The sequence below is a fragment of the Telopea speciosissima genome, chromosome 1, assembly GCF_018873765.1.
Source record: "Telopea speciosissima isolate NSW1024214 ecotype Mountain lineage chromosome 1, Tspe_v1, whole genome shotgun sequence".
NCBI lineage: Eukaryota > Viridiplantae > Streptophyta > Magnoliopsida > Proteales > Proteaceae > Telopea > Telopea speciosissima.
In genome coordinates this window covers 39,125,099-39,139,438 of record NC_057916.1, presented here as the reverse complement: position 1 = coordinate 39,139,438, position 14,340 = coordinate 39,125,099, and the positions used below count along the sequence as shown (strand labels likewise).

The following is a 14,340-nucleotide window of genomic DNA, read 5'->3' as shown; positions in this document are numbered from 1 at the left end:
ATGATACCAATAAGAGTTAATCGCTCTCCCTTATCAAGTAGCCATCTTCTAATATTTCTCAGTTTCTCTCTCTCTCTCTCCCTCTAGTCCAGAAGTGGTGATTTTGAGTCTACTCTACAATAGTTCAATGTGAATGCAAGTTTGAGCACCATTGAGGCCAGAAAGGTCTCCACAAACATGGTAGTGTTACATTGCTCCAAAGTGCATGTCTCAGTGACTAACAAATCATCCTTCCTTAATGTCATATAAATGTCATACCTGTTCCTGTTCTTCCTTAATCCAAAGTTACTTGCCAGATTCCATCTGATGAACCACTATGAGCAGGGATTTTCACCAGATATTGTTTAGAACCAGATCTTCCATGATTATACTTCAACAAATAAAATGTCAAGACTATCTAAAGGCAACCAGACAGCCTTCCACACAGGATTTCATGCTGAATTGCTGATGCTGCCCTTCAGGTCATTGGGCAAAGATCAAGCTTGAGTCTAAGATAGTCTTATTACGGAATTATGGCTTGTGTAAGAATTTCAAATCTCCAAAATAAATCTCTTTCTCAAGCCATAATTCCATCTAATACTACTTCAATAAAATGTTTTACCTAATATGGAAGTGATATATGAAAACATAAACTAAAAGAGGTTATGCTGTAGTAACATGGTTCTAAATATTTCGGTTTCAACTGAAATCGAAATGAAATGACTATCGGAATGGACCAATCTTTGTGAAATGGACCAACATTTCACCGAAATATTTCAATTTCAACAGAAATCGAAATTGGGTCTAAATATTAAATTTCAAACCTTGCGTAGTAACAGTGTAACACTACTCTGTTCGTGAAACTTATTTGATTTCCTTGGATGAAGTGTATACACATCCTATAGTAAAAGACATTACATATTTTAATCATACCTAGGGTCAAATTTATACAACCTGAGGCTTCATCACCAATCTAAATAGATCCATTAACCAAGATGATAATGAAGATATTGTTTTTCATAAGATGCAGTAACAGAATGTGATAAATGCAGCAATACCACTTATGAGACAGAGTCTGTCTAAACGGCTTTCATTTCTCATTTTCTCCTCCTTTAACTCACTCTGGGCTTTTGAGTACAGATGACAGGATTCCAGAGCTTCACTGTAATTTTTGCTCCTACGATATTTCAGCGCTTCTCTAAGTACAAGCAAACTGATCCTTCCATTAATGTGAGAGCCTCCCATGTCTTTCAACTGCATGCTTAGCTCTGTTAGATTGAGGGTAGTCTGACTATCTTTTCCCTCGGTATGAATCACTCTAAACTTCATAACAAGGATGCATTCAACCACTAGACATGGAAGGATATCTTTGGATGGAAGAATGGATCCAAAACGTATCAAGAAATCCTTATCTGTCGGCCAATGCCTTTGACCCCCAAGGGGGCTCCAGCTCGCAACATTAGCAGCCTGCTTTTCCTTTTTGTTCACAATGATCCAACTAAGCCGGATTCCATCACGGAGATCCCTCCAAAGCTTCCCGTCTTTCCTCTCCCTCTCAATGGATAAAATTGGTGGCAGACCATCATCAATTGAGAGCCTAACTTCATCTTCATGAACTCCATCCCTATCTGATAAGTTAAGAAGATCAATCCGGAAAGGACAGTTGTAAAACCAACCATTGAAGCCATCCGAATCAGGAATACCCCAGAGAACCTTTGAATATATCACTTTATCTTTATATCTGACATCCACAATAGAGATGAAATCAGAGGGTGAAATACTTTCAATTTCATCAATTTCACCATAATACTCAGCATCGAACCATTCTTCAGGGTATTGAGAAAAGGAATCGCACTCAACCCCAGGAACATCCTTGTTCACAATGAGCGGGTAACAGTCTGCATAGAATTTTCTGAACCCACCAACTGATGAGATCAAACTCTTAACGTCTTCCCTATTAGTTGAGGGCCATAAAGAATGGCATGCATTTTCCCATAAACTCTCTTCTTTTGAAATGGAACAGAAAGCAGCACAAGCACATGCTGCATTTGCCAATGTTGCGCCATCAAGACGTTTCAAAATGTCATAGAATAGATCACTGCTCAATGATGCCATACTTTTAACCTGGGCAATTGACATTGCTGTGGAACTCTGATCACCTGAGAATAAAATCATAGAAAGCAAAAGTTGAAGTAATATTCTTATCAAACGACAGGAAGACGAAGATATAGCCTTAACAAAAACATTCCACAGAAACATGCACAAAAAGGAAAAAGAAAAAGTAGTTAACAAGTAGATGAAGAATGAAGTTTCTACTAACTGAGTTCTACCAATTTATCTTTTGTAAGATAATCCCATAAATTTTCTACGTATATATTAGTTGTAAGATATCCCCTTTTTTTACCAAAAAAAAAACAGATAATCCCCTTCAATGGGATGATTTTCTTCAACCTAACCAAGCTGACCATTCTGCATTAACATGTCAATTGCAGCAGCTTATTTTAGGTGGTACATTATCTAAGATGTACTTTACTGATGAAAATAAGATTCTTCCTTCCTATTTAGCCATGTGTTGTTCTCCTGATTTTAAGCAATTTTCTTTCCATTTTTATTTCTAAGAGTTAAGGAAAAGATCTTGCTATCCAAATAATTGAATACATCTTATCCAAGTTCTATTTGTTATCATTCGCAGTAACATCAACTCATGTTCTTTGAAAGGATAAAACACTTCCCATTTCCTGCTAGTCCACTTACTACAAAGCTAGCCAAGGAAATGAAAACTGAAATAATAAAAGCTATCTCACACTTTGGAATAATTCCTCAAGGCATGAACTTGATTACGCAGTGAATACGTTGAAATAAAAAATCTTCATGAACCTCAAGTGAATAGGAACCATGTCAAAGAAATTGACAGAGAAGTCATAGCTTTCCCTATACTTAATCTTGATTAGTATTTAAAATCTTGTTTGGGGGGGGGGGGGGGAATACCATTTTATGGTATGTGAACAAAAAGTTTATTGTAGGGAGCAAAGGATGCCTATAATCAATAGATTTTCTTACTAAAAGATCATGAGGCATGCAATTCCCAAAGCCATAGTAATGGTCAGAGAGTTAATTCTAGTGCCTAAAGTTCTAGACCATGAAGAAACCTGTGATCTGGCAATTTCATTTGCTTCTATTGTCTTGTACTCTATCCAGGTGCCACTTGGACTGAAACTATTTCAGTTTGGTCTTACATAGCATCTGAGTAGGAATAAGATCTTCACAAAAAATGGACTCATCAAGGAATGTGGATAAAAAATAGTTTTATTTTGAGAAAATATTTCTATTTTTTTATTGACATGTTATGTGGTGATTCAAGGTGATTCTTAGAAAAAAGGAAAGAAGAGGGTGGGGACTCAAGATGAATCCATCTTGAGGCATCACTTTCAATGCTCTTGGAAACCAAAATGAAACAATTCATTCCATGTGGCAAACAAGAACATAAATCAGAAGTTAGACTGCATAGAGAGGTGGAACTTTACTAAATTGATTCTAACATGTCTGCCTCCATGAGAAGGAGAATTCAGAGTAGTGAGAAGAGAAACACACATGTTACAGATACATAGATCTTTCATTTATGGGGCTTTGTTCAAAGACCTCACCAAGCTAAAATAAAAAGATAGGGCAAACAAGACTATTACATCTGCAAGAAGGATAAAGTATTTACTGATTTCTCTGCCAATAAGAAATATAAGAAACTGAAAATTTTGTTCAAATTCCAGAACTTAGAAGCCTGAGATATATTTAGAACTGTAATGAGCCTAAACCTAAATTTTATGATGGAGCATATATGGAATCTGCTGAATCTAAAAGTCGTGCGGTCCTGGATCACTATACAAACACAAAATATGCCAGTCTGTTCATAAAGTGTAATGAGCCCATACCTCAGATTATGGTAACAAACAAACTCAAACAAATACAATGACAGTATGACTGCGCTAGCATATTACTTTATTTTTAAATTGTAGTCCAACAGAAACCAGTCAATACCTGATAACTTCCCTCAACTCAACTCAACTAAGCCTTTTCCTAACTAAATGGGGTCAGCTACGTGAATTATGTTTTGCCATTCAACCCTGTTTAATTTATAATACCTTAGCATAAGAAAGTGTGTTCAGGATTCATGCTAAAGGGTCTGGCTAGACTTTTTATGATGCCCGCTGCCCAAACCCTCCTCCTTTACCCGAACTTGGGACTGGCAATACAAACAGATTTAGTTTTCAGTTCCAAGGTATCAGTGGAGTTAGTCCATGCCATCCCTCTCACCAAAAATTAATCATATTCACATAAGCTCATCCAACATTGCAGAACTGGATTTACCACTCTTATGCACATTACAAGGAATTAGGGAAACTGATACTTGGGAAATAATGGATCTCAATGGGCTCAGTGCCAAGACTAATAAAACATCAAGGGGCCAGGATGGAAAATATGAAGAAGCCACAGACAATACAAAGAGAGAAATTGGCAGAACCAAACAAATTTTTTTTTTTTAAAACCAAAGTCAAAGGAAGAAGGAATCAATGACTCAAAGTTGTAGATTTCACAACCATTCAAAGTGATACTTTTTTTGGAGCTACCATGGACAAATTCACTATTATACAATTACAGAGGCAGAGGTTCGAGACAGGAAGAATGCAATTGACGTGGTTCCAACAGATAATAGTAAATTGAAAATCCTGGTTCCTCAATCAATTAAACCCAAATGGCGTTTAGAAGTATTGCAGCAGAGAAAATCAACAAATGAGAGGAAAGAGGAACTCACTAGCTCACCTCACGTATCGCCCTGCCGAAAATAATTTGTTAGCCATCCAAGAAATAATCTAAACCAGTAATTAAAAATCTTCACAGAAATGGAAGTGAGAACGGACGTAAAAGCCTTCAGAGAAATTCAGTACCGGAAATTCGAAGAGGCCAAAGAATCAGGAAATTGAAGAGATCAAGGGAACCCAGAATCCAGAATTGAATCTGAAAAAAAGTGCAGTGTGAGAATGACAGAGTAATCACGAAATTCACTTTATGGGCTTTATAATCAAAGGCGTGAACACGTGACTGGCTTCATATCTGTCACTCGTCTTATTTGGTGGCCCGTAGATATTTAAGTGTTTCATTCATGGCCTCTCCATGGACATGGGTGACCTTCTTACCAACTGGTGCGAGCGTGACAACACTTAACGTGTGGGTTCAGACAATTGGGATTTTTCCAAAACAAAATGAAACCAAATAACAAATTAAACAATGGGCAGTTGAAGATGATCAGGGTTTGGTTGCAGTTAACAAGAACATAAAGTGCCTTCTCACCTTCTAATCTACCACTGCAAAATCTGCTATACAGCCTATAAGCTGGACTGGTTTTTCCAATCAAACCAAGTTAGAAGATAATTGCTACCTACTCTTGTTCTTATCCATCTTTTGAAAGATATAGGTGAACAACCTTAGATGGAAGTTTGGGTTATGGCTTTTTTTTTTTTTTTGGATGAAAAAGAAAATTTCATTAAACTAAAGGTTGAAATTTGTACAGTCCATGCACAATGGGGTAGGGGAGGCCATAGTAGCGCAAGATTTAAACCAAGAGATAACAGAGGGGTTAGCCAACTCTTTAAAAACAACACCACACGTTCGATCCAAGATCTTCAAAAAATAGGGCAAGACTTCATAAGGCCAAGGAGAAAGGGATGGAGTTGGAAGAAGTCCAGATAACATTCTATTAGAGCACCAAACTTCTTTCAACTTTAAACCTCTCACAGCAGTAGAATCAAGACCATTAAGAATGGCAATCAACTCAGGTTCCAAAACATGACAGTTTTTACAATGTCCTGCAGTGAGAAAACGAATTTTTTCCTGTATCAAAAAACCAAAAACCCGGGTTTACCTAGATCTTTGGACTTGAACCCTGCCCATAACAAAACAAGGAAATCTAAAGTAGGTAAATCCAAACAAGGATCAGCAGAAAGACAGTTAGCATCAACCGAATCAGGAGAAGCAATATTCATATTATAAAGGGGGGGCAAAAACGTAGACAAAGTTTCGTCATATACGTTCTTCCAATATATTGGATTCGTCAGATCCTTTCTTCAATTAGCTGTTAATGTGAATGAACCATAACTATGTAACTTTATTCCTAATAGATTGACCCCAAAATAGCATATCCAAATTATAAGAAACCCCAGAGAAGCCACAATTGCTGAATTTGAACCTTGCAAATTTTTTTTTGTTCGAGTATGTAAATAAATCACGAATATAGTCCAAATAATAAATGCCCAAGTTTCTTTGGGGTCCCAATTCCAATAGGCCCCCCATGCCTCATTAGCCCATACTGCTCCCGAAAGAATACCCATGGTTAAAAAGATAAACCCTAGACTAGTGACATGATAACTCCAATAATCCAATTGCTGAATCAATTGATACCTGTGAAAATTTCTAAAGGAAAGAAAAAAAGTATTTCGTAAAACAATAATGTTCATGTCCCAGAGCCATTGGTTGATCTTTCGCAGAGTCAACCAAGGATTGGGACCACCAGATCGAAATATAGAACAGTTCCAAGCCTGCCAAATAAAATAACACGTAACAATAAAAACAGAAAAGAACCAATGGAGAGAGGCCTTATCAAGCTGCCGGCCAAGCAACAAAGAAGTACAGAAATGCTTAAGAGAGGGGGCGGTAATGAGTTTAGTCCTTAAACCCAAAGGACCAACTACCCAGATGTGCTTAACCCAGTCATAAGAGAGGAGGATATGCCAGAGGGTCTCATGACAAGTGCTATAGAAAGCACAAGTGGGATCGATCTGAATCCAATTCGAAATATAATCCTTAACCAGAATCCCTGCATGTAATACACGCCAGAAAAAAAAATTTAAACTTAGGATGAAGTTTAAGTTTCCAAAATAATTTCCACCATGTGATAGAAGCAAAATCAGTTACAGAGTTACACAAAAAAGAAGCAGCAGCCTTAGTCTTAAAACGACCATCTTGAGTTAAAGTGCACCACCAGGAATCAGCAGAATCAGAGCAATTGATATGCAAGACATGGCGTTAGAGTGAAGGAACAGTATTAACCAGAAGGGGCTCCTTCCATCTGAGGTTAGAGAGAAACAGTTCACATTTCTCAGGGTACATCCTCTGAGAAAACCCTGGCTTAATGGTAAAGGAAGGGATAGAAGGAATCCAAGGGTCTGTCCAAAAATAGGTATCCTTACCATTCCCTAGCCTTCTAAAACTAAAAGAGGGAGAGGCTTAATAATCTTAGTAATACTATTCCAGCACCAAGATCCCCTCTTTCGCAGAGTAGAGGGATCAAAGAGAGAAGTCTTGGGATAGTACTTAGCCTTCAAAACTTTAGCCCAGATTGACTGGGGTTCAGAAAGGAGTCTCCAACCCAATTTAAGCAGTAGAGACTAGTTGTGCATTCTGGCCGACCGGAAACCCAGACCCCCCATATGACACGGAGTGTACATAGTTTTCTAGGAAATCATACTAGTTTTTCTGCAAGAGTCAGTACCACCACACCAAAAGTTATAACTAACAGAGTCAATTTGCTTACAAACAGAAGAAGGAAAATAAAAGCAACTCATAAGATAAGCAGGAAGGGAACCTAAAACAGATTTAATTAACGCAGATCGACCTGCAAAAGACAAAAGATTAGATTTCCAAGAGCACAATCTAAGTTTAATGCGTTGCGCCAAAGGTCCCAGATGTTTGACCTTAGACCTCTGGGAAAAAAGTTTGGTTCCCAGATAAGAAGAATTCTGCTTCATTTCAGAGATCCCAATGATCCTACACAAACGGGTTCTATCTGCCATAGGGACATTGGCACTGAAATGCATACCACTCTTGGCTAAATTAATTTCTTGGCTAGAAAGATCAGAAAAAAGGTCAATGATGGCCTTAATAGTAAGCAAATCATTGGAAGTAGCTCTGCAAAATAGAAAGATGTCATCAGCAAATAGTAAGTGAGTGATTTTAGGGGCTTCTCTAGCAACAGTTATTCCCTTAAAGAGATTAAGCTCTCTATAGGCAAAAATAAGACGGGACAAAGCCTCCATTCCAATAATAAACAAATAAGGACTTAAAGGACATCCTTGTCTCATCCCCCTAGAACCTTTGAAAAGACCAAAAGGGGTACCCTCCAATTTGATAGAGAAAGTTGGGGAAGAGAGCAGATGCCCAACAAAAGAGCACCAGTGCTGATCAAAACCCAAAAAGTTAAAGAGAGAAGTAATAAAGACCACTCCATATGGTCATAGGCTTTTGACAAATCAATCTTAATCGCCACCCACCCCAGCTTACCTTTCTTGTGATTTAAATAGTGAAAATCCTCATGAGAGATAACAATATTATCAGAAATCTGTCGACCAACAACAAAAGCACCTTGAAAAGGTGAAATTATAGAAGGAAGGTGGGGTTTTAGATGGTTAGCAATAATCTTAGAGATAATCTTGTACAGAACAGTACAAAGACTGATAGGCCTGAAATCAGTAACAGTAGAGGTAGAAGAGGACTTGGGTATAAGACATAAGAGGGTATGATTGATGGAAGCCGGGATAGAGAGAGATGAGAAGTAGTTTTTGACAAAGGAGAAAAGAAGTGCATGAACCTGATCCCAAAATTTCTGATAAAGACAAGCCTGGAATCCATCAACTCCAGTCTCCTTGAGAGGACCAAGAGAGAAGACCACATTCTGTAGCTCATTCAAAGTAGGGGGTACACAGAGAGAGCTATCAGCCGGAATATCAGCACAAGGGGGAAAAAGACATTGAATGAAGCTAGAATCCAAAGGCGAGGAAGTAGTAAACACAGATTGGAAGTGGCCCACAAAAGCAAAGGCGATATCTTTTGGGTTGGAAAGTTTATCGCCATTATCCAAAATAAGGTAATCCACTTTCTGCCTACGCAAGTTGGTCTTGGCCTTGCAATGAAAAAATTTGGTATTTTCGTCGCCAGAAAAGATATAATCATGTCTCGATTTCTGAAGCCAAAAAGCCTCCTCAGCCTCCAGAACCCATTTTAACTTATTAGAGCTCAACATAAGATCATCCTTACAAAATGGGAATTGGTCCTCCAAAAAACCACACTCAAAGACAAGTTTCTGTTTAAGAAGGTCAATGTGCCCAAAAACATCGTGATTCCATCGTCTCAAGAGATTGGAGAAAGTAGTCAAACGGCAATGGAATGGGTCAGGGGAGTGTGCCTTCCAAAACTCAGCCAGAAAGTTTTGAAACTCAGGGCGATAGGTCCAAGCTAATTGAAAATGGAAAACTTTCTTAAAGGAAGAAAGGGTAGGGGAGGTATTGAAGGTGATGGGATTATGGTCAGAGCATAAGGAAGGGCCCTTCCTCAGAGAGGATAAAAGAAAACAATAGAACCAAGATGGGGAGCAAAAGGCTTTATCCAAACATTCTTTGATTAGTTTGGGGGGTCTGCAGCGATTGGACCAGGTAAAGGGTGAGCCACAAAGTTTAATCTCTTCAAGATTAAGTGTGAGCATCAGATCAGCCAATAAGCGAGACGAAGGGGAAGAGTTAAAAGCATTCCCACCCAATTTCTCAGATTGATCAAGCACCTCATTAAAATCCCCAATCACACAAAAAGGGCCATCCAATTGAAGTAACCTATGCCCAAGTGTAGGCCAAAAGTCCAAGCGTAAGTGGGGGTGGGGAGGAGCATATATGAAGACACACCAGATGGGTCTCACCTCCATAGTAAGTACTTTAATAGCACAAAAAAGCGGTTCCAAAACCGTATTCAAGATTACTAAAGAGGATTTAGCAAATAAACAATAACCACCTTGTCCTTTACTCAAAGCAGGGCAATCAGCATAAACAATCAAAGGATAGGATTTTGACAGCCCAGAAAGGCGAAGAGCAGCATGATCATGGCACTTGGTCTCACATAAAAAGAAAAGATCAGGATTAATATCTTTAGCAAAAAAACCACCCACACAATTCCTAAAAAAGGAGTTATTAATCCCACAAATATTCCAGGCAGAAAAAATCATGGTAAAAAAGAGCAGACCCCAGGCAAGAAAACAACGTAAAACCCTAAAACACATGCAGAGAAATGCAAGAGCACCAGCAACAAACAAACCAGACACCACTAATGGCGCCGACAAGGGGTAAAGGCCCGAGCCAAGTACCTCGAGTTCAGCAAGCAGAATGAAATAGAAATACAAAAGCAAAAAGTAATCAAAACCATAAAATAATGAAAAGATTGAGAGTGAAACAGGAACAACTGTACCGAGCTTGGGATTTGTGGCAGTTGCGACACTCCAGGAGCAGAACTCGGGGATGTACCAGAAAGAGAACGTACATCCTCAGGGGAAGACGAAGACCCCTGTGGCAGATCATTCATCCAGTCTTTCAGCAGTGAGAGTAACCCATCAGGATCTGAGACATTGGCAAGAGAGGCTTCAAAGAAATCCTTCACCGAGGTGAAGGCCGGCGAAAGGTGAGGAGGGACCTTGACCGGCATAAATTTTTGCTTTTTTACAAGAGGGAGAGACAATCGAAGAACCAAAGAAAACATGCTTCCCACCATCAGAGCCCAAACTGGCAGAGGGGGAAGGATTAGCTAACTCAGCATGGAGAGAACCACTAATAGCGCCCCCAGGGAGAGGACCATCAGAAGGGCCCAACAAAGCTTCGACAGACACCGTATCAGCAAAGAAGTCCCCGAACAACGGAATAGGCTGGAGATCAATGAACAGAGAAGAGAAAAAGTTATCCTCACTAGAAGGACTTAAATCCTTCAAACCAGAACGGGCTTCAGAACACAGGGCATCAGCAGGCAATACAGGAGCAGAAGGCATAACATAGGGCATAATCAAATCATCACAAGCCACTTCCACAGGGGATCCTCCACCCTAGCAGAAGGCCCAGTCAACTCCGCAGAGTGTGCAATCATCGACAGCGACAATAACACAGGGTCATCAACATCCATAGAAACAGAAGCAATCAGACTAGGAGGCGCACCCAACTCATCCGACGACATAATATCAGGTTCCATCATCGCAACATCCATAACAGTTGTGGGGTGAGCCACCGTCGAATTGATAAAGAGAGGAATAGTGAGAGCCCTATCAAAACTGCCCCAGGGCAAACGGTGGCCAGCCGGAGGTTGAACAAAGGAGTAGAAGTCCGCAACATGAAAAAATCGCCCACAACGAAAACAAATCTTGAAAGCTTCATAACGAAAAGACATCGGCAGAGACTCGCCAGAAGAACAATGAATAGTAGAATGCAAATACACTTGCTGCTTAATCCGAAAGAGGACCTTTGCACGCATGACCGTAGGGGATACTTCATCACGGACAAAGAGGTGCAAGTCCAAGAGTTTACTAATGCAGGACACAGCCTGCTGCCCCGCTTCAAAAGAACAAACATCAGTTGGTACATGGAGAAACTGAACCCAAATTGGAAAAAACTTCCTCTCATAAGTAAACGGTTCATCATCCAACGCATGTTCAACCAGATTGATCAAAAACCGGCCACACCACTATGGCCCTAGAGCCCAAACACGATCACGTTCCACACTAGTATTAAATTCCACCATAAAACCACCCCGCTTGTAATAGTAAAGGTAAATCGCCCCCATAAACTGCCAGAGATCAACCAACTTAGAACACAAAGTGTCCTGAGAAGGTCTAGGATAACCGAAAATAAACCCATAGAGAAGTTTAGAAGTAAAAAGAGGCCGCGCCCTGGCGTTCAACAGACAGTCCCGCTGGAAGAGGAGACGAAGCACGCCACACTGCCGAGGGAGAGTGACAAGAGGAAGAAAACAAACCACCAGACACCCGTTGAGAGAGCCCCCTGCCAGAACCACTAGACACCAGACCATGACGGCGGGAAGAGGAAGCACCAGACATCATGCAAAACCAGATCCACTAAAACACCAAAACAAGCCAGACAAATCAAAACAGAGAACTTAATGCCTTGCGACGTGGCATGAATATTTCAAATCTATTATGATCACATAGGCCAACAACTTCCAGTGCAACAGTGAAATGCTCCTACTTCTATTTTTGAACTTGATGCCTTGTGACGTCGCATTTGCTATTATGGTTTCTCTTTTCCTTATCTAATCTCCTTTTGTTTGGCTATTACAATCTTTTCACCTTCCAGCTACCCTCTTTATTTCTCCCCGTTCCTGATTGGGTTTGGCGTGAAAGGCCACTGTGGGACTTTCTTAGGAATTAGACTTTGGCCCTCTACCCCTAGTCTTCACTTCTTTTACTCGCGTCTCATCTCTTTTGTGACTTTGCTTTTGTCCTTCCTGTTCTACTGGTTTCCTTTCACTACTCTTGCTTGATGTGATAAGCTTGTTCCTTTCATTGGGATTTGCTCGATTTGCTTGAGTTGCTTTCGTTTGATTCTGTGTGTGGAGTCCTGCCGTTCTGCTGATTTGTTCTCTTATCATTTCGTTTGTCACTCGCTTTGCTGCCTTGGCTTGATCCTAGTGGTGGGGTCTTGCTACTGTGACCTTTTCTTTTGTTTGGTCTTGTCTTTTTTTGGCTTCTTCTCGTTTGGTGTTTTTCTATGTTGCCTCACAGTTCCTTTCAAAGATCGGCTGGCTCCTCCTCTCGACGCCCATATCGAAGTCAGCGCAGATTGGATTTTGGCATGGGTTGGACCACTAACCGTCATCGTCAGGGGTGGCCGGAGGGGCTGGATTTAGAATCTAATTGGACTTTTAATCAGGAGCTGTTGGCTAAGGGCATCGATGGGAAGAATCTGAATTTTCTGTATAGCCTAGACCATCCGGTGGTTTTTGGGTTCACGGTTGGACTACCTAAGCCGTCACTGGAGCTTTTCTGCACTCAACTTCTTTTTATCTGGAGGCCTATAGGGGTGTCGGATTTCAACTGGCTTGAGGAAGGCATGTTTGTGCTCCATGTCGATACCCAGGGTTCGCGTGATTGGCTTCTTTCCTTGTGCCCATGGTGGTGTGGGCAGGGGCTTGTTCATTTGGTGCCTCATGCTCTAAATGATGCTCTCTTTACTAGTGAACGGGAGATAATTCCAATTTGGGTTCAAGTGAGTCCAGTGCCAGTGGAGGCGTTTTCTTCTGAATTTCTCAAACAGTTTGTCTCATGTGTGGGCAAAGTGGCTAAGCTTTACCTCCAAAATGATGTCGGGCTTCCAAGGAACGTTGCTTGTGTGAAGGTGTTGATTAAATGGAGGAATCCCATTTGTCTGCACTCTAAAATTTGAAATGATAGGGGCGACCTGCTCCCAGTGGTTCTCAAATATGAGACACTGCAAATTTGTACCTATTGTGGTCGGTTGTGCCATACTGCGGGAGTTTGCTCGTTCTCCTCTACGTCGGTTCATCACTTTGATCGGGCTCTCACTCGGCCCCTGCATTTTAACTTCACTGGTATTTTGGACCTGGTTTCTACTAATTCTTTTCCTATGGGTACTGGGTCTCTTGCCCATGGGTCACATCCTCGAGATCCTTCGGAACCGATTATTACTGAGATTGGAGATGATGATGACATAGTGGCGGACATGTCTGGTTTGATTCTGGCTGACATGGACTGGGAACTTTCGGAGTCTGATACTACTGGGGTAGGTCTCAACGCGGGTTGTTTTGAGGAAGAGCTTCAGTTGTCCCTGTTTGTGTTCCCACCGAATACCCAGACTGGCAGGAACAGTACCTCATCCTCTGACGACTTCATCTCTAACCTACTGGTGGATCCTTCGGCCATCGCTCTGCCTACCCAATTGTCCTCTTTACTGGATCAGCCGGCTCCCTTGGTTGCCTCTCCTATACAGGGGAATACTGTGCTAGTACCACCTTCTCCGCTGGATTTGGACCCCTCATTTGCTGTGACCTCCAATCCACTGTCTTCGGTACAGGCTGTTGGCCAGTCGGATCTTTTTGAAGGGAGCCTGGTGAGTGAGCCCCCTATGAAGAAAAGGAAGTTCTCACACTCGCCCTCTGCTCTCTCCGTTGCTCGTGAATTTTTTGAGTTCCAAGCTTCCCTCTCTCGTTCGCTATCGTCTTCTGCTGACCTGGTTTCTTTTTTAACTCTGGTGCATGAGTGGCTGGGTGAGGTCAGGGATGGAGTTGCCAGGGGTCAAGAGGTGACTTCTATGATGGTCCCCTCTGGTCTAATTCCTAGTCCCACAGTTGAGCTAGACATGCTGAACCCCGTAAGTCTCTGTTCCCTCCTTTGTTGGTTTTTTAATTTTTAGTATGTGTTTATTGTCCTACTGCTGAGCTTCTGTTTCTGCACTTGGTCTCTTAACTGGTGTGCTTGCCATAGATCCTTCGTTGCTCGTCAACTATTTCATTTTTTATCTTTTCTGTCTCCCCGTT

General features: G+C 40.9%; 1 protein-coding gene across 2 annotated transcripts; it reads right to left on the bottom strand.

Moving 5' to 3' along the window:
* Positions 1 to 992: 992 nt before the first annotated feature.
* On the bottom strand, positions 993 to 4,958 carry LOC122647861 (probable F-box protein At2g36090). 2 transcript variants are annotated; one of them, XM_043841174.1, is made up of 2 exons: positions 4,897 to 4,958; positions 993 to 2,141 (listed from the first exon to the last, which is right to left on the bottom strand). In XM_043841174.1, exon 2 carries the CDS (start codon positions 2,116 to 2,118, stop codon positions 997 to 999), a length of 1,122 nt encoding a protein of 373 aa, XP_043697109.1. In that variant the 5' UTR covers positions 2,119 to 2,141; positions 4,897 to 4,958; the 3' UTR covers positions 993 to 996. The 2 variants fall into 2 exon arrangements, with proteins under 2 accessions (XP_043697109.1, XP_043697104.1); XM_043841169.1 differs by lacking the exon at positions 4,897 to 4,958 and adding an exon at positions 4,795 to 4,892 and having other exon boundaries at positions 993 to 2,138.
* Positions 4,959 to 14,340: the final 9,382 nt, after the last annotated feature.

Coding starts and splice junctions, on each gene's coding strand:
- LOC122647861 (XM_043841174.1), bottom strand. CDS start 2,118: ATGTCAATTGCCCAGGTTAAAAGTATGGCATCATTGAGCAGTGATCTA.